Source organism: Pleurodeles waltl, chromosome 10, assembly GCF_031143425.1.
Source record: "Pleurodeles waltl isolate 20211129_DDA chromosome 10, aPleWal1.hap1.20221129, whole genome shotgun sequence".
NCBI classification, from domain to species: Eukaryota; Metazoa; Chordata; class Amphibia; order Caudata; family Salamandridae; genus Pleurodeles; species Pleurodeles waltl.
Genome location: NC_090449.1, coordinates 986,421,422 through 986,448,497, shown reverse-complemented (window position 1 = coordinate 986,448,497; position 27,076 = coordinate 986,421,422). Strand labels below are relative to the sequence as shown.

At 41.8% G+C, this 27,076-nt stretch overlaps 1 protein-coding gene across 4 annotated transcripts in view; it reads left to right on the top strand.

The window, feature by feature from the left end:
• The window catches only part of PHF14 (PHD finger protein 14), a 791,087-nt gene that overhangs the window by 689,093 nt on the left and 74,918 nt on the right, over positions 1-27,076 (top strand). For 2 of the 4 annotated variants that reach the window (XM_069211834.1, XM_069211836.1), the window contains exon 19: positions 305-379. The exons of the other annotated variants lie outside the window; for them this stretch is intronic. In XM_069211834.1, the coding sequence (XP_069067935.1) occupies positions 305-346 (42 nt within the window). In that variant the 3' untranslated portion in view covers positions 347-379. The remainder of the gene's footprint in view (positions 1-304; positions 380-27,076) is intronic. 4 annotated transcript variants of the gene reach the window in all.

The window sequence follows — 27,076 nt, the reverse complement described above, 5'->3', positions numbered from 1 at the left end:
CCGTTGATAACAATGTCATTGTAATACTGCATATTTTATTTCATTTAAAAAACGGCAGATTTTACATGGAAACAAATGATGTACAATGCAAACATATTGCTTGAAATGCCCTAATTGCATGTCCCTATTTTTTTCTGAGGGTATGAATCTCCTTAAGGCGCGTGCCACCTGCTCCTGACTACTTTTCTATGGTTTTCTAAGACAGCTTTTATTAACTATTTTTGTTCTCCGAATTCTGAGTATACCTATACAATGAATACACAATGTATCCCGCCTTTTCTTACAATACTATACTTTTTCACAGGAGGTTCATAAAGCCAAACTTGCTACAAATAGCAGCAATTAAAACTGGAGTTGAAAAGGAATTTAGCCAAGACAGGTATGCAGCCATAGATCTACTTTGATTTCATTTCACTATGGTACACCACCTGGCTTGTTTAATTTTTGTAGTTAATTTTCACCTACATTTTTTGTGTGCGATACTACGCACTATCATTTTCCGCATGTTAAACATGTGAACATTCATCATTTTATAGTTTGCAAATCATCCAGTCAAGCATCATTCTCTCTATATATACACACCATAAGTAAATGATTTTATGTGCCAAATCATTATTGTTTCAATCAACCGTGTAATGTATAAAAATTAACTATGAAATTATGTGCAATGTGGAGTAAACTGAATAACTTAGGGATTCTATGCTAACAAAGCCATTTACTTTTAGGAAGATGTATTGTGGCTGTTTTGGAACCAATACCAACACGTGGAAGCATTGATTTACATCCTGTATATATCACTGATTTAAACCCCTTAGTGTTAGTGGTGGGTCATTTACTTAGGTTTTTGTATGCATGGTTGGTTCCCATTGCTAGATTATCTAATGGAGGTTAATGCTTGTAGAAGCAAAATAATATCAAGTCGATAAATTCAGTTCTTGGCACTACTTCTGCTAACAATGTCTTGACTTGAGTGGTACACAAATCTTAGCCAATTTAAAAACTATTTCCAAAATTCCTTACCAATGTATTCAAGGCAACAGTGCCTCCACCGAAGATTGCATGACAAACCTACATCATTTTTGCCTCCGGTGTTTGGGCTTGAGACTCAACTTAAAGTAATGTGAAGAGTGCATCCTCACGCACTTGAAGTCGATCTGGGACCATGAAGCAAAGCTGTATGTTGCCAACACCAAGAAAAGTCAAGGCCTTGCAGAAGTCCCTCTACTGCTCCGGGTCAAGAGTGCAGATTCGTTCCTGCTCCAGTGACAGGTCTTCTTCGGTGTCGAGGTCATTGGTTAAGTCCAAATATGCACAAGAAGTTGAAGCAGGACTGAAACCCATTCCTTCATTCTCTGTTCAAAGAGAAGTCAGAAGGGCTTCACAGTGCCAGTCCGTCTCAGTCCCAGTCACATAGCCGATCCCCTATCTGGTCCCATTGTGCCCCAAATTTCCCAGGCCATCTGTGACACCACAACAGATTGAGGCCTTCAAGAATGCAATGTTGCCCATATTTGACACTCTTCCTGTTCCCGCTGACAGGCATTTGGGTCCCACTGATCCACAGGGGTCTCCAGTTGGATTCCTGCAAGCGGATCCATCTCCAGCACCCTACGTGGCACCTGAACCTGCCTCTGGTTCCTCATCAACTCGGATGCCAACTTCTTTTCTGGTTCCTTCTCAAATGACTTTGATCCCAATTTTGCTCGCTCAGGAAGTCGAGTCTCTTCCAACTCCAGTATCCTTCCTCGAGCCGAACCTGTCTCCGTCCCGACCAAGATCATACTTTACCCAACTCCATTGCACCTAAATTTCTTATGCTATGATTTTGGCAAAGCATTTCCTCTTCCTCAGAGGCTTCATCATATTATGGCTTGGACTCTGATCAAACTGATAACGATGATGGAGATGTTTTACCCCCACATTATGATGATGATGACTATATATATGGGCTTGCAGGAGGCCGGTCAACTGGATAACTCCCCTGATCTCAGCTTGGTTTCACCCCTTGGACCTCCAATGGAGGAGAGAGCACCATATGCCTTGTAGATTGGATGTGCAACTGAGGTCCTGGTCCTACAGCTGCCTTCAGATGAAGTTAAGACAAATTGAGGTTTTGCATCCTGGGCCAGCCTCTTCTGAGCCCCTGCTTGTATTAAATGAAGTCCTGACTAAACTCTAATGGGTACTTGGGCGAAGACTTGCTCCTGCCCATTAGTGCACTGGTAGGTGGCCAGGAGCCACAGACTGGCACCTGGCGACCCTGTCTTCCTTGTACAGCACCCAACTCCCAAGAGTTTGGTGCTCCAAGTATCCAGCAGCAAAGTCGACTCAAATGCATTCCACATGACACTTACCTATGGGGAGTCAAAATAGAATGAGGAATTTACTATGCAGGTGTTCTCTTGTGCCAGCTTGTGTTGAGGTCAGTCAGTGTGGTCTGCCTCTTAGGTCACTCTACATACGCCCTTTGGGAAATATCCAAGAAAGCTCTTTCCGGTGGGTCCAGTGGAGTTTCGGTTCTCTTTGGCTCAAGTCATTCAAGATGGCCAGGAAGCTGCTACAATATGTCATTATGGCTTGCCTGAAGACTACTGACTGCTTTGGGCATGTGTTGAGCACTAGTGTGATGCTCCACTGCCATGCATGGATGATCATTTTTTTTTTGAGGGCCTGCAGTTGTTTCTAATGGACATGCTCTTTTGTGGCTCCGCCTTTGGCATAAAGGCTGATTGTGCCCTTGAACTCTTTAAACAAGAGCCACTATACTTTCCTTGGGCCTTTCTACTCCTCCCCCCCCCTTTCAACAGCTTCCTCAGTCCTGGCACTTCTGAGACTACTCCAGAGGGCTGGCATGTAGACACAGTAAGGCGCAGCCATCACAGCAGCAGGTACCCCACTCTTTTCAGTGCTGGGGATGGGCATCAAGTAGACACTGTGCAGGCCACCGTTCCACCCAGCCCTCTGCCTTGTGGCACCAGACTCCAAGCCGCTCCACCATCAACCAATACTATCTCACAATTTCCTTCTTCTTTAGAGTCTCTTGGATAAGGTCCTCTTTCAGTTTATATGTGCCCCTCATCACAGTGCCCGAGTTCGGAGACCAGCGTTGGACTTGTATGTATTTAAACCTTGATATTTTACTCCCCTCCCCTTCCTAGAAATCTACCCAGGACAACAGTGCACCCTCCTGGAATAGCTTGCCCCATTTATTGAACCCTGCCTCCCTCAAAGGGGATGCCAGTTTGTCCTTGGCCCAACCTGGAGATCCTGGGGTGTCCCATATAGGTGGATGTCTGCTAAAGTGGAGGAGGTCAGTATCCTCCATAGCTCTTCTAAAAACACTTTAAGCCTCACCTTCTTAATAGAAAAATAAAAAATTGGGAGTCACCAAACGTATAAATGAAACATGAGTCCCCGACCCCTGGAAATCAGTCAGCATAGCCTTAAACAATTTTCCTGTCTCTGAAGCATCTGAGCTGGTTAACAATTACCATTTTAAAAAAAAGAAAAGCCCACACATAATACCCAAAATTTGGGAGCGTCAGACCCCCTTTTTCTCTCTTCCTTTGCAGCTTTTTCCAGGTAATACGTGCCCCATTTGAATCTCAGATGAAGATATTAACCTTACCCTGTAGCTCGTCTAGCCATTCCTTCTTGAACATCAAGGGGATAGAGTTAAAGATAAACATAACTTTGGGTAAAATGCACATTTTAACCAGATTCATTCTGCCTAGTGTGGTAAGCAGTAAGTGTTCCTAACTCTTCATCAGTCTGCATGATTCCCTCAAAGATTTGTTTTAATTTACTTCCGAGATGTTGTTAATATCCTGTGTGATCCTCACGCCTAAGTATCTAATTTCTTCTTTAACCAACTCATTGTCCCGTGGCATGTTCCAAGCCGTGACCTCTGTTTTTGCATTATTTACCCGATATCCTGGAACCAAACCAAACTCTGGTCATCCTCGCTAAAGCTGATAAAGTGGTCTGTAGATACGACGTATAAACCATGTCAGCATTTAAAGGAACCTTTTTTTGCCAACCCTTACACTTAAAAGGGAGTATAGGCTTCCCCTTTCTAAGTTTAGTAACAGTAAGGGAGATAATGGACACCACTGCCTCATTCCCTTAGTTATCTTAAAAGGTAAAGTCAGGCACCCATTAAGCAAGACTCTGGCACTAGAATTCTGGTAAATTATTTGCAACCTTCTACAAAATCCCCTAAATTAAAAAGCTTGAGCATGGTCTGTAAGTACACCCAATTCACTCTATTGAATGCTTTTATAGCAGCCAACATTATAACAGCTAAAGGCATATTGTATGTCGTAGCCTGATCTATTGAACCAAAAAAACATACGTCAGCTCATGCAAGGCTCTCCCCTTAAGAAAACCTTTTTGATCCCCATGCAGAAGACCACCAGTCATGCCATTTAGTCTTTCAGCTAAAACTTTTGTAAAGATTTTGTAGTCACAAAGCAGATTGAAACCTTCAAAACAGCAATGTGTTTCCGATTCCCTCTTGTGCACCTTTTGGCCTCAAGAAACCATAGGGGCATCCCATTGGGCATTGCCATCGGGACTGTCCTGGGTGCCATATGCTGAGCCCTTGCTCCCTCTTAAGGAGGCCCTAACTGACACCTTCATGGCCACTTTGTCAAAGATCTGTTACTCCCCACTGGTAAATCAGCAGGTATCCATGTGTCACAGACCAGCTGCTGGTGATCCTGATTTTCTTATCAAACATCCTTGTTGAAAATGGTCCTCTATACAGGGTCACCCACAAACGTTTTGCCTTCCTCCTCCTGCTTTTTGCTGGGTTTTTGCTTGCTGGCCTTCGGTCTCTGTGCATTTTACCTCTGCTTTTTCCCTTAAACATGGTTAATTAGCCTGTACCCAATCAGAATATTTGATTTACATATGCAATCCCTTGTTGAGTGGTATACCATATACCCAAGGGCCTGTAAATTAAATGCTACCAATGGGCCTGCGTCACCTTTTGTGCCACCGGCTTAAGTAGCACTTTAAAACCTGTCTCAGGCCTGCCTTTGCAGCTTGAAGGCAGTGTCCCATTGCCATGTTGGCTTGCAGTTAAAACCTGTTGCCAATCCTTAAACTTCCCTTTCATTACATATAAGTGACCTCTAAGGTGGAACTTAGGTAGCCCATAGGGCAGGGTGCTGTGTGACTAAAAGGTAGGGCATGTATCTTTTAGTTTTACATGTCCTAGTAGTGAAAAACTCACAAATATGTTTTTTCTCTACTGTGAGGCCCACTCCTTCCCAAGGATAACATTGGGGATTGGATTTAATAAGTTGCAATTCCTAAACCAGAGGTGGTATATATATCATGTTTGGTATCTAAACTTGTAATGATAAACCATCTTTAGTGGTAAAGTCGGATTCATCATTATAACTTTGAAAATGACACTTTTAGAAAGTTGACATTTTTCTGCCCTTAACCCTCTGTGCCCGTAGCATGCCTTGGGTCACATGACTGGGTGTAACTGACAGTTAAGACTTTGTAAATTCACTCCAGACAGTAACACATAAGTAGGAGTAACAAAGCCTGAATGAACCATTAACTGGCTTGAAGGGGGTGGCGGTAGCTAAGCACAGCCGCACTTACACCGGAAAAGGCTGAGCACTGATGCCACTCAATAGGCTTAATAACCCTATATTGTCAGTGCATCCAGCTAGGAGCCAGGGCAGGAGAGGCAGGAAACTCCTGGAACTTCAGAGAACCCTTCGGGAAACTTCTCCCAACTTCTAGGACCAGGGTATAAAAATAGGGCTCTCAGACCTAAACCTCAGTTCACTAATGGACCAGTGGAAGGACTCTTTGTGACTGCCTGCTGCTATGGCCTGCTGTGCATTCTGCCGGACTGCTGCTGTACCTGGAAGGACTGCTTTGCTGCCTGGAGCCTACTTTGAACTTTCAAAGGCCAGCCCTGCTGTGGAGCCCTACATCGTCACCTGCAACCAGGACTTCAGAAGTTACTCCAAGAGCTAGTTTAGCTTGCTTCCTGTTCAGAGTCACAGGGACATAACAGGCTCCCACCATCTTGAACCCACACGTGGTCCCAGCCTGAGTTAGTGTTGAACCGCCAAGAGGTCTCCATTCAATCTTTGACCCTTGGTTGTGGTGCTAAAAATGCTTAGGTGGCCATTATCAAAACCGAGGACTTGCTATTTTGAACCCTAAGCTTTAAAAATTCATAGCTCTGGTTCTACTAATTGGATTTTGATGGTTCTGGTGTCACATAATTTATTAAAATGTACTCTGTTTTTTCTAAATTGATTTATTTTTATTGTGCTGCATTTTCTCTGTATTGCTGTTTGTGTACAAGTTTAGCTTGATTGCTTTTTGTGCCAAGCTGCCCAAGGTAAAATTAGTGACTTTTTGTGGTTCACACTGCAGGGGATTGTGGTTGTTGCTTGACCAGGGCTCACATCCCAGTCAACCAAATTTCTCACACTCCTACTCCAGAGAGCTTTGTGGTTCAGGCCTTAACCGGTAAAGTGAATCCTAATTTATTCCCTCAATTTCTCTTGTGAGGGAATCCAAGAGGATTGAGCCTTTGGATAAGCATATATTTTTCTCTGCTAGTCTGACATTTTGGTCAGTTAATGCTATTTGCTTGTTGGGTCATTAATGTATGCACATGCCTTGTTCGACAAGTACAGTGAGATCTTGCTGGCAGTCCTGGAAGGCCGTATGGCCTCTTTGGCTCAAATGATTCAGGATGGACAATACATAGCCAGATAGGTTAGCCCCACTGGTCTAGACACTACTGATTGGCTGGGGAGAGCATTTGTCACCAATGTTGTACTTAGTTGACTCGGTGTATGCACTCTGCAGTATTTTTCTGGCAATGTACAGGCTACCCTCATTGAGAAGTCCTTTGATGGGCTAAACCATTTTGGTGAGAAGCCAGACTCTGTGATGGAGCTCTTTAAGGAAAGTAGAGCCACAGCTCACTTGTTGGATCTCTTGACCCCTGCCAAGCAGCTCCCAAACTAATTACAAAAGCTCAGAGGCTATTCCAGAGGTTTGGGGCATAGGCAAAGCCGCTCTGCCCAACTAATAGTGCAATCAAATCAGTCTTTTCGAAGGGACGGATGTGGTTGGGCAGGCAACATCTGGACCACCAGAGGCATCTGTCATCCCATTCATCTTCCACTGCTGTAACAGTCAGTAAACCACTTTGGTTTTCTTTAGTGGCGCAACCCCATCTAGTGTAGAGCGGGAGCCATAATTTCTTCCTGTGGTGGAGATGCATCACATCCGACAATTAACATTTTCATGTTGCCCCAGCAAATATTCCCCCACTTCCGACCAAATTTCACAGGATCACTTATCCGTTCTTTTGCAAGAGGTGCAAGTGTTACTCTCCAAGACTGCTACAGAGAGTGTACCGACCCAGAAAGAGGGGGGCATTTTTACTCTCACTATTTCATATGTGCTAAAGAAGGACTCAGATCTGTTTAGGATCTTTGGTCCCTACACGGCTCCCTGTGGAAGGATGAATTAAAAATGCCCATGCAGCCCAGATGTTGTCTGTTCTGGACCCAGGTGACTGTTTGGTGTCTTTGGACCTGGAAGACGTATATCTTCATATACCCATCCTGCAGCCTTGCAGACGTTACATGCAAGTCATGTTAGGCCAGGAGCTTGAGTTTCCTTTGCTTCCTTTTGGTCTCACCATTGCCCCTCAGTTATTTATGAAAGTGATGGTGGTGGTCACTGCCCACTTTGAAGGTCCAGGATACAAACTTTCCCCTAACTTGATGAAGTTCCCTCCACAGTGAGTTGTAGACCACCTCTAGACGCCGACACACCTCCTTACATAGTTGGAGTTTACTATCAGCCTGCTGAAGTTGCACCTAACTTCTTTGCAGAGGCTTACTTTAATCTGAGCTGTCCTGGACCCATTGCACTTCAGGGCATTCCCTCCATCATAGTGAGTCCAGGACGTTCAGGCTATGATCCTGTTGTTTGAGCCTCGGTCCTGGAACCCAGTGAGAGCAATTCTCAGGTTTCTTGGCTTTTTAGCCTCCTGCATCCTCTTCATCAACTTCTAAGGGGGCACATGTGGGCTTTGCAATGGAATCTAATGTTCTAATGTGCCCAGCGTAAAGTAGATTTGACAGATGTCATCCAGATCTCAGAGGTAGTGGCTCACATTCTGCAGTCTGGCTGCTTGAAGGCAATAGGTTCACTTGCAGGACCCTCTGTTTCCCCACCCAGAGCTGATGGTGATTAAGGACACTACTCTGTTGGAGTGTGGAGGTGGCGATCAGATTACTCTGGTCTGTGACAGAACCCTGGCTCCATATCATATTCTTGGAGTCGCAGGACATTTGTCTTGCTCTGAAAGCTTTTTCTTGTACAAGGTGATTTTGAGGACTTGGGCTGCACTCCTGCTAAAACTCTTCTCTGTGAACTTTCTTTGACCCCCCTCACACCTTGTAAAAGGAGGAATGGGTCCATTGGCTGGACCATAAAGAGCTTTAAGCTTTAGATTTTACATTGATCTTACCAAGGAACAATATGTGGGCAATCATATTTTTTGGGGAACTGTGAGGGAAGAAAGAGAAGGCTGTTCACCCTGTGGAGGTGGATAGTGCATTGAATCAAGATCTGCTATACACTGGCCAAGAAACATCTCCCATAAGGTCTACTAGGGCTAAGGCTGCTACCACTTCATTGGGTCATGGAGTGCCTGTCCTTGACATCTGACAGTCTGTGACTTGGGGGTTGGTGCACAAGTTCCTGAAGCATTACTTCCTTGACACCCAGGTTCACGGCAGGGGCACTTTGCCTACTCGGTCCTGCAGGATTTTTTGGTCTGAGTCTACTTCACAGACCCTCCTCATGGGGCGTTAGTGCTTTGGCATCTATGTGACAAATCTGCAGTTCGAAATATCCATCAGAAGACAAAGTTACTTACCTTTGGTAGTGCTCTTTCTGGTGGATATTCTGTCTAATCACAGATTCCTCACTGATCTCCAACCTTCCTGTTCTGTGGACTGTCCTTTTTTTTAATCAACCACAAAGGTTCCAAATTAGTACTCAGCACACCGGTTCCAACAATTGTTCAAGCTTTGCGTCTGAGGGCATGGAAAAGGTAAACAAAGAAACCTGTACATAAGTGCTGACATCAGTCACTTCTAGAGCAGTTGGGGCGAACTTGGAGTAGCGCGGTGCTACCTAGTGGTGCGTAGAAGCACTACTGGAGAAAAGTTTCCTGATCCATTCTGGTGCCTGAGGGGTATTCTAAGGTGTGGTATCCTTAGCTAGTTTAGAGTATCCACCAGAAAGTGTGTTACTGAAGGTAAGTAACTTGTTCTTTAAGCACAGGTAGGATCTGCCATATTAAGTTATTGACCGAAGAAATAATTTCTGAGAAGATTAATTTACCAAATGTCAGTTAAATATGGTGTTGAAATCTCTGGCTCTGAAGAGGTTATCAGTGTCATAATGCCAACATATGCCCAGGAGAGAATCATATAATCTTTAATCATAGATGTTGAGATGTAATAACCCCTTGAGATCCATCTCAGTGTCAAGGTATCTAAAATGTACTGTAATTAGCATGTCTACTTTCTAGAATGAGAGTAACAGGATGCAAGGTTTCAGTGGCATCACCTTCTTGCAGCAAAAAAACTACAATAACCGATTAATAGGTGGGAGTCTTGGAGCAAGGGTGTATAATTTACTATAGCCCAACACTCCGGTCATATTGTCTAGGGTCACGAAACAACATATTTTAATGTTATTTTGTCTATTGGACAAGGAGACACAAACCCCTGCAGCATAAACCATTTGGCTGTCAGTTTGCGTTTTGAAGTTTGCTTTTTGCGGTTTGCTTGTGGAAGAAAATGGCAGCTGCTTTGGCAAGATTTGCTTCCATATGTGTAAGATGTTCAGGAATATATATATGGTTCACTAATGGAAAGGTTTTACAGTTAAGATGGGTGCTCTAAAGCAGTGCACTGATCCATAAGCTCAGTTTCCATGGCTGATTCCGGCACAAAAACATGTACACGTTTCTAAACTTTCTGGCTATTTAAAATGCCCCTAGAATGCTTTTTGATTTAATGTAAATACATTCAGAGAAATGGAAGCAAGATTGGTGATTGTTTTGAATATGAAACTCACCGATTACGGACAAAAATCATAGTAGCTTTGCTAAAGTATCTTGCAATTTTAAAGAACAACTTTAAATAGTATTTCTCGAGTCTAAGGCATTCATTAATAAACATGTTTGATGCATGCCAGCCTTTAATAAAATGATAATTGTTAGTGGTGGTGGCCGGGATATCGCCAAACGGCACTGGTGCCTTGAGATACCGCTGCAACACAACTGCTTTTAGTATCCTGGCATTTATATTTCTTGTCTCCCGGATCTGGCATGGTTCCTTAACTCTGGACCCCTTATTTGTGTCCTGGACTGAGACTTGCGTAGGTAGAGTCAACTACCATTAAATCCAAAGAGACACATCATGATTTTCAAATGATTTACCTTTCAAGATACCTCTACGTCCTAGTAAATTTCCCCCATCCGATCCCTCCGACGTGGTTTTGATCCCAGACCTCAAAAATGTCAGCCTGCTTTTGAGTGGGGAGGGGAGGATTGTAGGTAGGGGGCATGATATCTTGTGACCGCTTCTGTGCGAAAATCCCCATTTGACAGAGGCCTAGGCATTCCAGATATCTATGCCTACTACTTTGTGGCGCATTTGGTCCCACTCAAGAAATCGTTCACTGGAAGGTGGGACGATCTGGCATACTGTCTAGAATTGCACCTCATTGCACTCGAGGGTATCCTTGGTCACCTCTATGGCAGCCCATTGCCTCTTACAGCCCGATCCTGTACCAGAGTCACACTGCACTGTTGGAGGATGTCATTGCGCCTTATTGGTTGGAATCGCCACCTTACGGACATGACATATCTGTGGAAGGGAAACTGGCTTGTGCAAGTGTCAGGCTTCGGAGATTTGTCTCTTGGGACCGTATCTGGATCACATACCTAGAGGATAATAGCCGTGGTGGGACACTTATGTTCTTTCAGGGATAGCAGGAGAAGTACGATCTTTCTCATACCCAATTATTTCTGTTATTTGCAATTGCGTCACGCCCTTTCGGTCCACCTTCATTTAGAGTCTCATATCCCTGAATGCAATCCTCTTGAAGATAAAGCATTGATGGGGAGATTGGGTAGGGGAGCCATATCACAGATCTGTTGTTCCTTGTTGATCATCGCCCCGGATCAGCTTCTCAGCCAGAGATGGGAGGGTAAGGTAGGAGAGCCTGATGACCATGACTGGAGGGTGGCTTGCATGGCCACAAGAGAACTGGTGATTTCCTTGCATCTTAGGATGGTCCAAATTAACTACCTTCATGCAACATACCTGACATCCCCCCCTTCCCTCCCAAGGGAGTTTGACGGATGAGCCCTGAGATGCAGGCCGTATTTGCAAGATGCCCTCACTCTGCTGCTGACATTTTTTTCACATGGCCTGGTCATGTCGGGCCTTGGTGCCTTTCTGGGAGGGGATGGAGCGGGGAGGTCTCTGGCATCCTGGTTCTTCAAATAGACTTGTGTCCCGGGTGACTCTGCAAGGCCTCCTGGAAGAGTATGGATGTCCAAGGGCGAAAGGACTTTTATAGGTGGGGTCTTCTTGGTAGCTAAAAGAGACCCCCTGTAATTGGTAATGGGTGAGGCCCCTCTCTCTTGCGGTCTGGGAGAAGGGTGTTGACTGATGTGTGCGCCTAGAAAAACTAATGTACGAGGTGAGAGGCTGCCCTCAAAAACGTGAAAAGATTTGGGGGAGTTGGTGGCGTACCATGGCCTACAGATGGGATGATGATGTTGCCATTTACAATTATGTTTAATGCCTTGCTCTGATTTTTATGGAATGAAACTATCTTTTTACCTGTGGATGATACCTTGTGATGCTAAAACTAATAGAAATCTGGTTATAAAAAATGATAATGGAGAATGAGTGTAAAACTATTAACTGCAACTTTATGGGTGATAAGGAAGAAAACAAAATTACGGAAACCGGTCTTAGAGAACGTAACATCATTGCTCTTATATGACCTGCAGTGATGCAGATTTACGACTTTAAGGAACTCATAGCTTTGCATAAGTGACCTTCAAGTTATACTCTAGCAATCTCTTCTGAATTCTGTTTTGGCATGAGAAAACAGACAATGGGGGTCATTACAACATTGACGGGCGGCTAACGCCGCCCGCCAAGCTGTAACCGGCGTGCGGCCGCCAATACGGCCGGACTCCCGCGGTCCCCATTACGCCATCCCCGCTGGGCGGGCGGGCGCAAACCTAGTTTACGCCCGCCGGCCCAGTGGGGATGCGGCCGCAACATAGGAGCCGGCGGTGTTGCGGCCGTGCGACGGGTGCAGTAGCACCCATCACGCTTTTCACTGTCTGCTATGCAGACAGTGAAAAGCTGCACGGGGCCCTGTTAGGGGGCCCCTGCACTGCCCATGCCAGTGGCATGGGCATTGCAGGGGCACCCAGGGGCCCCAGGACGCCCCTTACCGCCAGCGTCTTCCTGGCGGTGCAAACCACCAGAAACAGGCTGGCGGTAGGGGAGTCATAATCCCCAGAGCAGCGCTGCCCTGGCGGATTATCACCGCTGGGGCTAAAACGGCGGGAAACCGCCGGCCCCGGCGGTGCGACCGCCGCGGTCATAATATGGGTCCCCGTACCGCCAGCCTGTTGGCGGTACGGGCGCCACTTTAGCCCTGGTGGTCTTTGACCGCCAGGGTTAAAATGACCCCCAATATGTCTTTGCTCATACAAAAACTCAAAGAGAAAGAGCAAATTCACTTTTTAAAACTTCTTTTCTTTCTCGCAATAACAAAATATTATCTCAGTGGATAAACCTATTCACCTACATAATCACCTTATTTTTGGAGGAATATACATGTACATTTGTGGGTTGCACAAACTCACAAGACATTCAGTCCTGGAATTACCACTTCTCTCCAGTTACCTGCTCCTGAGTGAATTTGCTTACAGATAATCTTCTCAGGAGTAAATCCTTGTATGTGTAAAAACTGACTTGCACATATAAACTATTTTTACATGTGTAAATAGGTGTCAGAATAAGGCTCATTACAGTTTCAGACCTGCCAACTTGAATAAAAATCTCACCGTGTGAGGAGGGGACGGGGACTCTGAGAAGATGCTGGAGAGACATCTAGTGGCATACAATGCAACAAAGACACAAAGTGATTTGCCAAAGAATTGCACAGTGTTGTCAGGTGGAGAATGTCAGACTGTCAATGTTCTTGTTGCTCTTCATTAGGCACTCTAGGCACTAGACCACAAATATAATATAGTTTTATTTACAGTGACTTTCTTTAAAGTCAAGTGAATTCTTAAAAGTACATTCTCTAAAGCATTTTACAAAATAGATCCTCAGAAATTGAAGTAACAAAGAGAGCAATGGTACCGTTAAACAATGGTATATCTTAACAGCTATAATCAGAACACCAGGACAACAAAGGCACTGACATATTTATAGCCCTACTATGATTAAGAAAGGCTGCGTCAACAGAAGCTATTCATACACAGAGCCAGTGAATATCCACTGGTATGCTCAGTGTTTGACATAATTTAAAATGCCAGCATAATTTGAGCTTTTCTAGAATCCAAATCCTGGCATAATTTGAACCCTGGAATATTCAGAGAAAATATTATCAGAGCTCTTATATGAGAGCACTGGCGTAATTGGTGACCTCACTGGATGGCATCAGCTAGCACAAGTTGATGTCTTTTTTTTACAGGGCTAGTTGCTGTATTAGACATTCAAACTCTTGGATAAGAATGTATTATATACATTTCCACACCCCTGCTGGAGCACTGTAAAATGCACCCTATGTTGATCCAGATGTTGCAGGCCTATCCTTGCATTCCTAGGATTGTATAAAACCATGCACATTCCGACTGAGTTGCTTAAGTGTGGTTTCAACACTCCCTGCCCTCCATTAGAAAAACTGTGCCAGTAAGAAGTACATCACAGGAGTATATGTAAAATTTATATTATGCCCGATTGTACACTTGAAGATGCCAGAAGCAAGTCTAACAAGGCATCACTGGAATTTATTGAAAAGACAAATATATATTCCTTCAGATCAGCACATTTTTCCTTGTGTGGTCCCCAAGTGAAATAGCTATTTTGTAGTGGAAACAAAAGGACGTAAAACAATACACAAAATGTCTTCAGTGTAACAGTTAACACTGAGACACATCTCCCTTGTAACAGTTAAGCTTCAGAAGGACATTAACTAGACTCCGAAGACGCCAGAAAGCCTCAGAGGAGCCAGACCTAAATAGTTGTCTGGCGTTTGATTTAAGGAACACGGGATGCTCATGAGATTAATTTCTTTTTCTCCAGATTCAGCATCACGCATGTGCAAAAAAGTGTGTGTGTGTTGCGGGATCTGGATCTTTACGTTCACTTGCTTTGAAAATGTTCACACTCTATTGCCTCCTTTTAACTCCAATCTATAAAGGAGTCATTTCTTTATTTTTAAGAGTATGCGTGGGCCTTCAGATTTGGTACTTATTCTCACGTATGTGCATTGGCAGTGAGCACACCAGTGAAAAACCCTGCATGTTCGTAATGATGTATTCTTTAGATATCCTCTCAGTGCCTCCCTGAAATGACACCATAGAGTATGTGGGACGCTAACTGTAAGTATAGGCCTCTGACTTAGGGAGAGTCATTGTACTCGCATGAAGTCCGTTCAAAGCAACTCACGATATTGTGTTTCACTGTATCTTTATTCTAGCTTTAACAGTCGCATTGATTACTGACAGACATCTGTCAGCAAAGGAACTTTCCATAACCTAAAGCACAGGTGCTTGCAAGCATCCTTTCCTACATTGGCACATATCTCTTCCTGTGCATCTTATCATGAGTGCTTGTCTTCCCAGATACCTGTCAAGGCGTTTGTTTTGTACCTACACATTACGTATTTGCTTCACATTATGTGCAAATATGCCCATGTCCTGCACACACATATCCTGCATATCTAGTGCCTGATCTCTGCCTTCCACTACACTGTATCAAGAAGGCCACCTGCATGCTATTTTACCATGTAATCCTCTATGTTTACTTTTCTTAACTTACCCTCGCTGAAAGCAAATCATTCCATTGATAATGTACAAGTGACAATTATTTATGTTTTTTCATCTCGAAGTGCATGTTAGCTTAGAGCGTTCATTCAATTTTCCAACTTATCTAATTACCTGAAACTCTGGAATTAGGTCGAACTATAAGTAGTGAGCAGTTTTGATTTTGGGTGTGCTTCAGATCACGACAGGAGCAGGTAACAAAGGAAGTCCTGAGAATTAGCCAAGTTTATTAGGTCTACTTTTGAGACCATAGCTTTTTGGTATGAGATTTTTGTAATTGGAAGTGCCTTTCCAGACGTGCCTGGGATCTTGTAGTATATATGTATTCCATGATATAACAATCATTTATAATTCAATGGCTTAATTTGACCTGATTGTGAAGCATCTCATTTGATATAAGGAGCAACTGGCCCAGCCTCGCATGGTAGGGAAGTGTATTTGTGGTGCAGTGCTAGCAGGCTTTTAAATCTGTTGACACAGTTTATATTCCTCACATTCACAATTTCAAGGTTTCCAATGTTACTTTGAGGGAACCTGTCTACTGATTGTCAAAGTATCAGCAAAGAGAAATATGAATTAGAAATGAAATCATATGCTTTGAAAACACTAAAGAATAGCACTTGCCTTGGACTCCAGGAACTTTTTAAACTATACCCTCAACTTGACAGAAGGTGAGGAGTTCTGCAGTTTACAGAAAAAAAATATCTTTAGCAGACTGCGGTAAGACATGCAACAGTTTGGGTATGCAGGCTTGTTCATCGAAAGGCAATCCATTCACGCTTGTTCACCTAAAGGCAATCAATCTGCCTTGAAGAACCTAGAAGACATAGGCCAAATGTATTAATTCAGTGGTTCCCAACCTGTGGTCCAGGGACCTCTGGGGGTCCACAAAGCCTCCTTCGGGGGTCTTTGACTGCTTAGAAAAATAAATAATATTAACAGATTAGGTCACCAGCTTTTGGTATTGGCTCGGGGGGAGAGGGGCAATTTCCAATTATGATTCAGTGGGGGGGGGGTCCCTGAGTTCCAGTAATGATCAAGTGGGGGTTCACAGAAGTCAAAAGTTTGGGAACCACTGTATTAATTCATTGAATTCAAAGCTGTGGTGTGTTCGTCAGTTGCTGTAGAGGATTGTGGCCATCACTTTAGTCAAAGAAAAGCCTTGGAAATTCCGTATTTCAGTCCTGAAACACATAGTGGTAGAATTAATTGTGCCTTCGTTTCCCCATAGCTGGGGAAGCCTTTGAATTGCAGACAACCATTTTTCCACATCAGTGCCGGGCAACAAGGCAGTCTGGTCATGCTACCCGTGATTAATAAGAAGTGTGGTCTAATGAGATTTACCAGAATGTGTGAAATTGTTTTTTATTTTTGATTTAGTATGGCCATGACCTGAATTTGTAAAGTGCACGGTCAGCCCTCTGGGCGTCCTGGTGCTGATTAAAGGATATTTCTTGTTACCCAACTTATTTTATCAATCTCGAAAGGGCGAAAGGCTTAGTGTTCCTGCTAGAGTTTGAACCTGTAACCATTAGGTGAAACACAGACTACTGGAGTGGATACATTAGTCCACTGAGCCAGCAAGCCATTGTAGCATCCGCCCTCACCTGTGAATGCAGGAGATGTTGGGTGAGCCTCCTGAATTGTTTTTAACTTATTTTGCATCCTAAAGAACTGTCTGTTTTGACAAGGCCATGTGCACGTTTGTGTTTTTGGAAGGGGGAGAGGACAAACACCTCTCACTTGTTTTACTTGCTTGTCATCATTTGTGTAATATAGACACATTAGCTGTGGATCTGCTATGCGTCTTCCTCCACTGATAAGTGGTGCTGCAAAATATAGCTAAAGTAATTGCATACTTTTAAATTATTATGTCTACATCCATTGATAATGTAACCCTGTCACTGCACCTTGACAGCATTTATCAGATCATGTAGTAATGCACTGGGTAGAGCAATGAGAAACAGCTGTAGTTACTGTGGCTTTGAAAATGCTCATGTTCCCTGATGTGATAGTATTTCCCAGCAGCTTTGATTTTTTTTTAGATTATGAATAGCTTTCTTATCTTAAAAGGGATTTGCTTCGCCTGCATATCTATTGGCTAGTGAAAATATAAAGTCTGAGACAACAAACGAGTAGTACATTGAATTGATATCACAGACACATTAGGATGTTCATGTTAGTTATGTTTATATATATATTTTTTTCATAGACAATAATTTGAAATGTATCACCTGTTGTTTGTTACACTTAGGGAATACAACCTTCTGAACGGTGATGATTGTTAGGGCGTAAAACAACGGTGGTAATTGTTCGCTCCAGGCTAGAGTTGTAGGATAACCCATAATTGTGGAAATAATTCTCATTAGGATGCATTATATGTAAATGTATCCCATGTGTCCTGAAACCCCGGCATGGATCCGTCATGGTGGACCCATATTGAAAGCCCCTGACATAGACTACGCCTTGCAATGTTATCCTTAAACCGTCAATTAATGTCTTCATTATTCAGTATCCTCAGTTACTTTCAAATTACAAATGGCAGAAACATTGTGTGCCCTTTTCTGTTCCAGCACGAATGAATGTAACATTTATCCTTGGTCCTACAATGGATCATTTTTATCTCAGCCCCGCGTCTGTTCTGTATATATAGAATAAATATTTATGTTTCTTATTTTTTTTTCTGAAACAGAAGATACAGAGAGAATAGGTTGAAAGTGTCAACTATAATTCATTGCCTGCGAAGAAAGGCCTCATACTGATACTGGGTTGAAATAGAACCCTTCTAAATCACTCTGGTGGCAAGCTCCTACCCAAGATACTATCAGCATTTTCCTTCTTGAAAATATATCTGCAATAAATTAAAGGAGGTCGTCAGCATTTTATTAAAATGCCTGTGACAAATTTAACCCCATCCTCATCCACAGTAACATCGTCCATTTGATATGTGTAAAATGAAGGTTACATGAAAGTTAAAATTTACTTGCAGTGAAACCGGCATCTTTTAAAGTGTTTTCTACAACAGAAAATCTATCCACCAACTAGTGCTCATAAGGACGACTCATTATTTTTATGTGGAATGTGATGGGTTGTGAATGCCTAGGGTCAAACAACAAGGTAAAACCTCACCTCCAACAGTTTTATATTTGAAATTTCGAACGACTGTGTTTAAAAAAAAAAAAACTGCCAACAGTAATGGCCGTCGTGCTTTGCTTTATGAAGTAAATAAACCAAGCACGTTGAAAATCGGGATGAAACAAGAATCTCGGTTAGTTAAAGTAAAGCAAAATATACAAACAGAAGTAAACCAAAGGCAATGCATTTGTTTATGCGCGGGCACACAAATAGGTAAGAAATCAGAGCAATGATTCAAATGAAAGTACTATATCAGTAAGGCGAAAAACTGTCTTCAGGAAGTAACCACATTAAACAATGAAAGGTGTGATATTACAGGTATTTTTTACTAAAATGATGGCAACAATAAACGTGTTTTTCAATAGTTCATTAAGGGATGCAAAACACTGCAATGTCTAAGGGCGTCTAATCTAGAAGTACAGATCAAGATCGCTCTCCATAGATTCCAAGTTAATTTAAATGTGATCATGATGAATGGCAAAGCCAATGAATATTCTCAGCAGGTCAGGGTATACTGAATTCATTTTGATGGGCGTGGGGTTGGGGGCAGCTGTGACAAAGAAAGGAATTGGACTTAGAGATGGTGCAGGCAGACATTTCAATTTTATATTGACCTCAGCATATCTGTTATACACAAACACCTGGCACCCCTTCACTCAGTCAGAAAATGTGGACCTGCAAACTTATCACATCCACACACTGACTGAGTCTTCATCATCAAGGTAGGCAGAGTGGAGTTAAGAATACTAAATCAGTTCATGCATACACATGCACACATTGACAATTTATTGGCAGTCCATAGTGTGGATGCAATATTTTTGAAGGTGGATATTCTGATTATGATTTAGTTGCATGTTTCCCAGGCACACTTTTATAACATTCCTAACCCCACATCACTATTCCCAGATTGTCTGGCTCTCACTAGTGCCTACCTGGGTTTATATACCTCTCTTGAGGTCGCTTACGTTCCCTTGTAAAAGGGCATGTGTAAGATATTGGGTTATTAGTTGAGAGGGGTAGTAGTCACACTGAAATAATAAGCAAAATTCTTGATAGGGTGAACCCTGAGAGTGACTACATTAACCTGGGCTTAACCCTCTGCTAGATTGGTACAAAAAGCAGTCACGCTTAACTTAGAGGCACTGTGTAAAGTATATATGCAGTTCACAAATAGTAATAAAGTGAATAGAAAACACAAGAAAAAATGCAAACCAATTTTGAAAAACAGAGGAAAATTTAATAAATACAATGACACCACAACAACAAAAATCCAGTCAGTAGACACCGAGTTTTTAAAGTTTTAGGTGAAAATAGTACCAACAAGCACAAAGCTTAGTAAATGGCCTGCAAGAGGATCACAAATATACTATATTATGTTAGTGACCTATAATGCACTGAATGCAATTTTTAAGAACTAATCAAATAGCCAATGCTACAGAATTGTGCAGAGAACAGAACAATAAATGAAGAAGCAGGCGTACCAACAATGTAATTACAATCAATAGGTCTGTATTGAAACAGGAAGCAGGAGGTAACAAAGCCAGGGTCAAGTGGTTCTTTAACAGCAGGAAACATATATCTATCCAATGTATTGGTTATACAAATTTCCATACAATGATTCACTTAGACAGAAGTGTGCTCCCTACTCTTATTAAAAAGGAACATTCTAGAAGAGCGTATCTCTCTGGTGTACGATATGTCCCAGTGATGACTCATCTGTAAGTAAGTAGTGTAGTGTACATTGACGTTTTGGTCTCCTGTTGTATAAATAAGTAAGACCATCCTCAGACAACAAAGGTAGTTGATAATTAATATAGAGGACCTCCGGAAAGGGTCTTCGGTTAGAAAGAAACAGCAAACGAGATTAACTATTCCAATACTTATGATGTTATAGTAGAAAAAAGTCTTGAGTCTAATTGAGGGGCCATGAATCTGCTATGCACTGTTTAAATAGCCACTTCCACAGGAAACTGTGACTGAAACGTGGGGCCACAGAATTACCCTGGACCCAGTCTGAAGATATCACTTATTAAGTATAATAAGGTAACCCATTATTGGACGAGATAGCCTTACAGCAGTGAAAAATGACATTAGGAGTTTTTCACTGCCAGGTCACCTAAAACTCAAAACCACCTGTCCTACCTTTCAAATACCATGCACCCTGCTCTCTCAGCATTTAGGGCCCACCTTAGGAATGACTTCTAACTATGAAAAAGAAAGGTTTAGGCTTTTGAAAAGATTCATTTTGCCAGGTTGAATAGGCAGTTTAGACCTGCACTATAGGCTGCATTGGCAGGCCTTAGACATGTTTTACTGGGTTGCTGCACACCAGTAGCATTTAATTTGCAGGCCTTGGGTACATGTCGTGCCATATTTTAGGACTTTCAAGTAAACTAAATGTACTGATCAGGTGTAGGCCAATTTTCACATGTTTTAGGGAGAGAGCATAAGCACTTTACCACTAGTTAGCAGGAGTTAGCACAGCCCGAATGCCAACTAAAACTTGTTTATCAATAACAGGGCATGAAGGCAAATTTCTGGGGGGGAGGGAAACCATTCCAAGGATATCAGGTCTAACATCTTGTGTCTGAGAATTAGGCAGGGGATGTTGGATATACAGCTACATAATGCATGAAACCAATGGAGCAGAAATGTGAAGCCTGTTGTCGACTTCAACCAAATGTCAACCACTTTGTGGTGCAAAACTATGGAACTTGCCAGACCACATCACTATACTAAACCTATTGTTCTCAGTACAATCTTAATATAATTGTTTATTAGATATCATTTAAACTTTGCTATTTACATTTTTATCTTACATATGACTATGCACAATTTTTTCAGTAATTACCAAATGTGTAATCAGCTTTCTTATTCTGGTAAAATGTGGGAGTTTAAGGCCTTTTTGTATGCTGTGATCTTAATAGTGCAGTGCCAGCAAGCTGTATTTTATTAATACAATTATACCCATATAAAGATACAAATCACAATATCAACCATGAATCAATAATTAAAAACAAGCTTCAATAAAACTTACAAAGGTAATACACACTCTCAAACGATTCATGCCATCTGTCAGTGTTCTGTTTTTGTGCTCATTAAAATATGACTTAAATATTTTTTATGTTCTTAGAGATATAAATGACAAGTGAAGTGAAGTAAACCTTTAAATTTAAGCACTCCATTCTCCCATCTTCTTTACCTGATGGAATACACCCATTAAAATAATCCTTCACCGAGTATAGGGTATTTGGGACATAACAAATATAATGTAAAACATGTGTGATGTGACATCTACCAAATGCTTTATGGATTTTGCAGTTGTTACATAAGCTTTGGGAATGGTAAATAGTAGCAACTTTGGCCTAATGTTTAAAAATTCTTTCATGGCACAAAACGATTTTCCAAAACTCCCTTGGAATGAGTATGATATTTCCTATCTGTCATAAACCATAGTTAAGAGTGCATTCGCTACTTCACTCATCTCTTTTTCGAATAGATCATTCCAGCACAGCTGAGCAATACAACAATCTACACAATGAATTAGCTTGTGAACGAACTTGAACTTGACCTTAAGTATTTCAACCTCCACTTGAAGTGCTGATGAACCGACCTCAAACCTTAAGTCATTTTATATTCCGCTTTATTAAAATGTATATTCTGGTTGGTAATTAGGACAGTTGCTCGATATAATACATTTGGAGTTATTTTTTGAGGTACATGTTAAAAGGATGATTGGTAAATCCAGTAAATTGAATACTGAATCTGCACAAACCTTTGGTAGACATTAGAGCATTCTTTGTATTCCTTTTACATTCCTCGGTCTAATTCAGAGCAAAATTAAATGTAACGCTCAAACATTTAATGTTTTTAGTTTTGTGCTCTCTTTCACTAACGTCCATGGTACCCCATATCGTTTTTGCAAATTGTATAATTTGACATTCAGTGACATTGTCAACATATTCTGTCCTCAGTAATCTACTGTTAACTGACGATGTAGGCCATAAGGCGTACAGTTCATTAAATCTAAGTATAATTTCAAAATTTCAACAGAAACAAATAATTCTGTCTCAAGGTGATCAAATCACACCAAGAATGTGGTTTATGAAATTAAAAAAAAACTTCTAATACTTTCAAAAAGTTAACATGTCAATTTGAATATGTTGGCTACTTTATTCAGTGACTACATATGTGGAAATGCAACCTACTTGTCTGCATTCTAGCACTCAAGGACCAGTTCACCATTCACTGGCTCTCAACAGCATGCTTCCGCAAGGATCCTTCTCTTTCTGGTGCTTATCAATTGATTTAGGAGACGAGTGAGTATTCAGCACCTGCTGCACACCTCTGATGAGCTCTATTTTGTCAGGAGTTTATCTGTACAAATAATACAAGTGTAAGCCCAGAGCTTAAGGTAATTGTGCAGTACCTATGTGGCTTGGCCATTTGGAGACCCTCTCTGCCAGCAGATTTCAACTGATCAACATTCCTAGATATTTTTGATGTCTCTAGAAACCCTGATCTGCGGGCTCTGTAATTTTGCTATATTGCATCCGATATGTGGGCACATCACTGATTTCCATGTAACCCTCATTCCTGATACCAGGGCAAACTTCTGTACCAATTCTAACATGGATGGTAATATTTCATCTGTGTTCCAAAAAAAAGTAATGCATCATCTTCCTGTGACATTTTTACTGCTGAAGTACCCTTTGTCTGAAACATAGGGCAGAACAAGCAGGCCAGAAGCTCAACTGCCAATGCAAAAATGAATGGAGACAGTGGGCAGAATTGTCTCATGCCCTGTTCTGAGTATACGTAGTCAAAGATTGAGCAATTGTTCCATATGCAATAAAATAGTTTGCTCCATGCTAGAAACTCTGTTCAGAATAGAACTTTCCTCAGCTACCTAGATGTACTGTGTCGACTACAGGGAAGACTTTGAGTTTCACCTGCCACGCTGGAACCATCCTCGTAACCATGATTATCCTATGGGAGAAACAAATGTCTGAGATTAGAAACTTCATTTCTTCCAAGGATAAATCATGCTTTTGTTTAGGTATAAGTATAGCATAAAACTAGCTACCCTTCCTTGTGAGGTTCTACCTGACCCGCGTTTCTTTTCACTCCTGCCTGGTTTAATAACACTTCCTTTGCCTTTACAGGCTTTGGCAACGTCCCTTTAGCCTGTACTTAATTCTACATTAGGAGCAATTTAAGGGATAGCATATCATAGGCAGAATGCACATCGTGTTTATAGCTTTCGGTAAAAAAAAAAAAAAAAACTGTTAGCACTATCGTCGGGCCCTGTAGGTGTATACCGTAAGAAGTTGTTAGTACAGCGTATACCAAAAGAAGTGGTTAGTAAGGGCAATCGGTAAGGCACATCATGCTGCGTTGTGCTCGTTATCAAGCATAAGGACTCAGTTTACATAGACTTTAATTGAAATGTATGTTTATAAAAAGTGAGTGGAAAGTACTCTCTCCAGATACACATTTGCTCGAATTACTACGTCTGCGGTGATGCTGTTGGATTAAAATGCCCCATTTTAGTTTGCTGTTGGGTTGGTATTTTCGTAGAAGCAGAAATAACGTTTGAATTGGCTGCTTCCTATTTTAGTGTGTAAATTAAATTCTATTTCTTGCTATCCTGCAATTCAGTCATCTTTTTCCATAACAAGCAACATTCTAATTTATCGGTTTGTGAATTTACTAATTTGCCACTCAAACATACATTGCAAAGATTAAACTGTCCAGCTTCTTATAACTGTCTTATCTCGAATAGTTTCCAAATCCTCCTATTATTTGGATAAAGCAAAACGAAAATGTATTTTAAATAGCTTGTCTCATGTTTTTATTAAGAAATGTCATAAAATTACTTTGGATGAATGATACTTAAGTGTGCCATGTTTGTAATATGTCTAGAGTTAAATATGTATTGCAAAAGTTAAGTTACACATACTCTAGTTTAATATCTAGTATAATAAACTAAAAAAATACACATTTAGGTAACTGTTTGAGGGAGGTTGAAGCCCTACTCTGGCAACAACCACAATCATCAGGGTGAATCACAAAAGTCACTCAATTAATCTATGCTTAACCCTCTGTTAGCTTGGCACAAAAGCAGTCAGGCTTAACTGAAAAGCAATGAGTAAAGTATTTATGCAGCACACAACTAGTAATAAAGTTAGAACACAGCACAAGAAGAATGCCATGGCAATTTTGGAAAATTAGAACATATGCCAATAAATAAAATGATACAGGAATGACAAAACTGCAATTAGTAAAACTTGAGATATGCAATTTTAAAGTTGTGTAAATATTGCATAAAACCACTAAGTGACTCTCACAGTCATCTGTTTGTGCTAGACTTAAATAATAAGTTCAGGCTGACCACAATGACGCACAGGTCAGATATAGTGACCAGGTTAGTTCCACTGAAACAGTTACCTTCTCAGACTCCGGTGCAAATTGTTTCATTTGCAGTGGAGGAGGCAGCAAGGAGCAGGGAGAGTGTTGTGGATGGTTGTCACTGTTGCGACAGCAGGCCAGGCTGTGCTGGCTGTCATCACCGTAATGCAGAAAGCCAGTCAGGTGACAAGGACTATGATTGGTGGAGCTTTGCGTTGGCGTGCCCTTCAGGAGATTATTGCTTTAGCATGAATTGCAGATCTTGTGTTGTCAATCCAAGGTATCAGAAGTTCACTTTTTATCTTAGGAGGGGCTCACCCGATGCCAGCCAGCAGTCCTGGACCCAGGAGGCACCACTTGGGGATCAGAAATTCATTCCAGCAGAGGTCATAAGGGCTCAGGCTGGTCCAGTTGAAGGTCCAGGGTAGTAGGTCAGCTGGCAAGGTTCCAGGAGGCCTCTGAAGCTTGTTGTGTCCCTGTAGCTCAGAAGTAAGATCTCCCAACTGACCCACAAAGTCACTCAGGTTAGCCTAGGATGAAGAGAACAGGTCCATTCTTTCTTCTCAGAGAGCAAGGCAGTCCAAAAGCAGCAGGGCAGCCCTTCTTCTGTAATGTCTGCAAGTCCAGGAATTTTCTGATGAGTGGCTCTGGAGGTCCCCTATTATACCTAGTTCCAGCCTGGGTGTGGCGGCGGAGTTCCTCTATAGTACCTCCACATCTGCCCTATGAACTCCAAATGGGGCAGGGCACAGCTTCAACCCAAGCCATCCTGGCATGGTGGCCTACCCTCTCAATATCTAGGCTCCCTTTGTGTTACTGCCTGGAAACAATACACAAATCCCAAAAGCAGAGCCATTCACAATCATATGGCAGAGGATAGTGACAGAAGGCACAAATGGTTAGAAGAAAATGCCAGCTTTCTAAAAGTAGAATTTTCAGAATTGTGACCTAAAATTGGACTGTACCATTATAAAGAGCTTTATATTAGAATTAAATTGAGTGTAAACAGCATATCTCTATCTTCTTCTAATCCAGAGTTATCACTTATTAAATGTAATAAGGTGACCCAGTGCTAGTTGATGGAAAGATAGGCCTTACAACAGTGAAAAACATCTTTAGGAGTTTTTCAGTGCCTGGGCATGTAAAACGTAAGCACATATGTCATACTTTGTGAACACAATGCACCCGGCCCTATGAGCCCTAAGGGTCTATTTTAGGGGTGACCTATAAGTAGTAAAAAGGAAGGTTTAGGGCTTGCAAAAGGTTTATTTTGCCAGGTTGAAATGGCAGTTTAAACCTGCACTACAGGCTGCAGTTGCAAGCTTGAGACATGTTTTAAAAGGAGACTTCAGTGAGTGGAACAAGGAGAGCTGAACGCCCTCTAGTCACATTTCACTTACAGGTTCTTGTTACATGTAGTACTATTTACTAGGGCCTTGGAAGAATATTAAATGTGCCAATTACATGTAAGCCAATTATTCCATGTTTTAGGGAGAGAATAACCATTTTACTACTGGTTTTGCAGGGAAAAAGTGCACAGAGTCCAAATGCCAACAACAATTGGTTCAGCAACAGAAGGCAAAAGCCTAGGATAGACCCTGCAAAAATAGCTATGTCCAGCATTCAGTATCTGCAGAAGGCACTCAAATTGTGACATATCTGTAACTCTTTAGTATCGAGCAATGTTTGCCGTTTGCTTAGCGAGTATTTTGGAATATAAGGCAAAGGAATCCTGATGTCATAATATCAGTTAATAGAGTAGATGATGCACAATTGATCGTGATGGTTCACAAGTCACTGGAGCCTGAATTTAGGTACGGTTGTTGCATTGTTTCCAATCATTTATAAATCATTAGCATTTGGTCTGGTTTTGAAAGCCTACTATAGTTCTGTGGACCTTGAGCTGCAAAGTTGTGTAGGAGCCTCTAAGCTTCCTGATTCATTCAATATACGAATGATCCCCGATCCGGATCATCTAGTACTGTTGTGTGAATTTAAAATTGTACAGCAGCAATAGGCAGTTTTGTTGATTCAATAAGTAATGTTACCATTAAGTGTTACCAACTTGTCTAGCTAGCATCAAGTGTCAATTTAGAATAATTGCGTTAGCTTGCCAGTGCCAACATCACTTTCTGTTGAAGATCTTCTAAAAGATAACTATAGGATTGGGATCACTTCCAGCATTCCTCTGGCTGATACTCAACTGCCACACATCAAACAGGCAGCCAAAGTTCATGGACCAAAGAACCCATTAAGACTACAGCGTGGGTAGTTTTAAAGGGTTTCACATGTTCCCCGGTGTGTACCATTTTACTTTATTTCATTGCAAGACACAAGTTCTGCTTTTCTTTCTCTCTG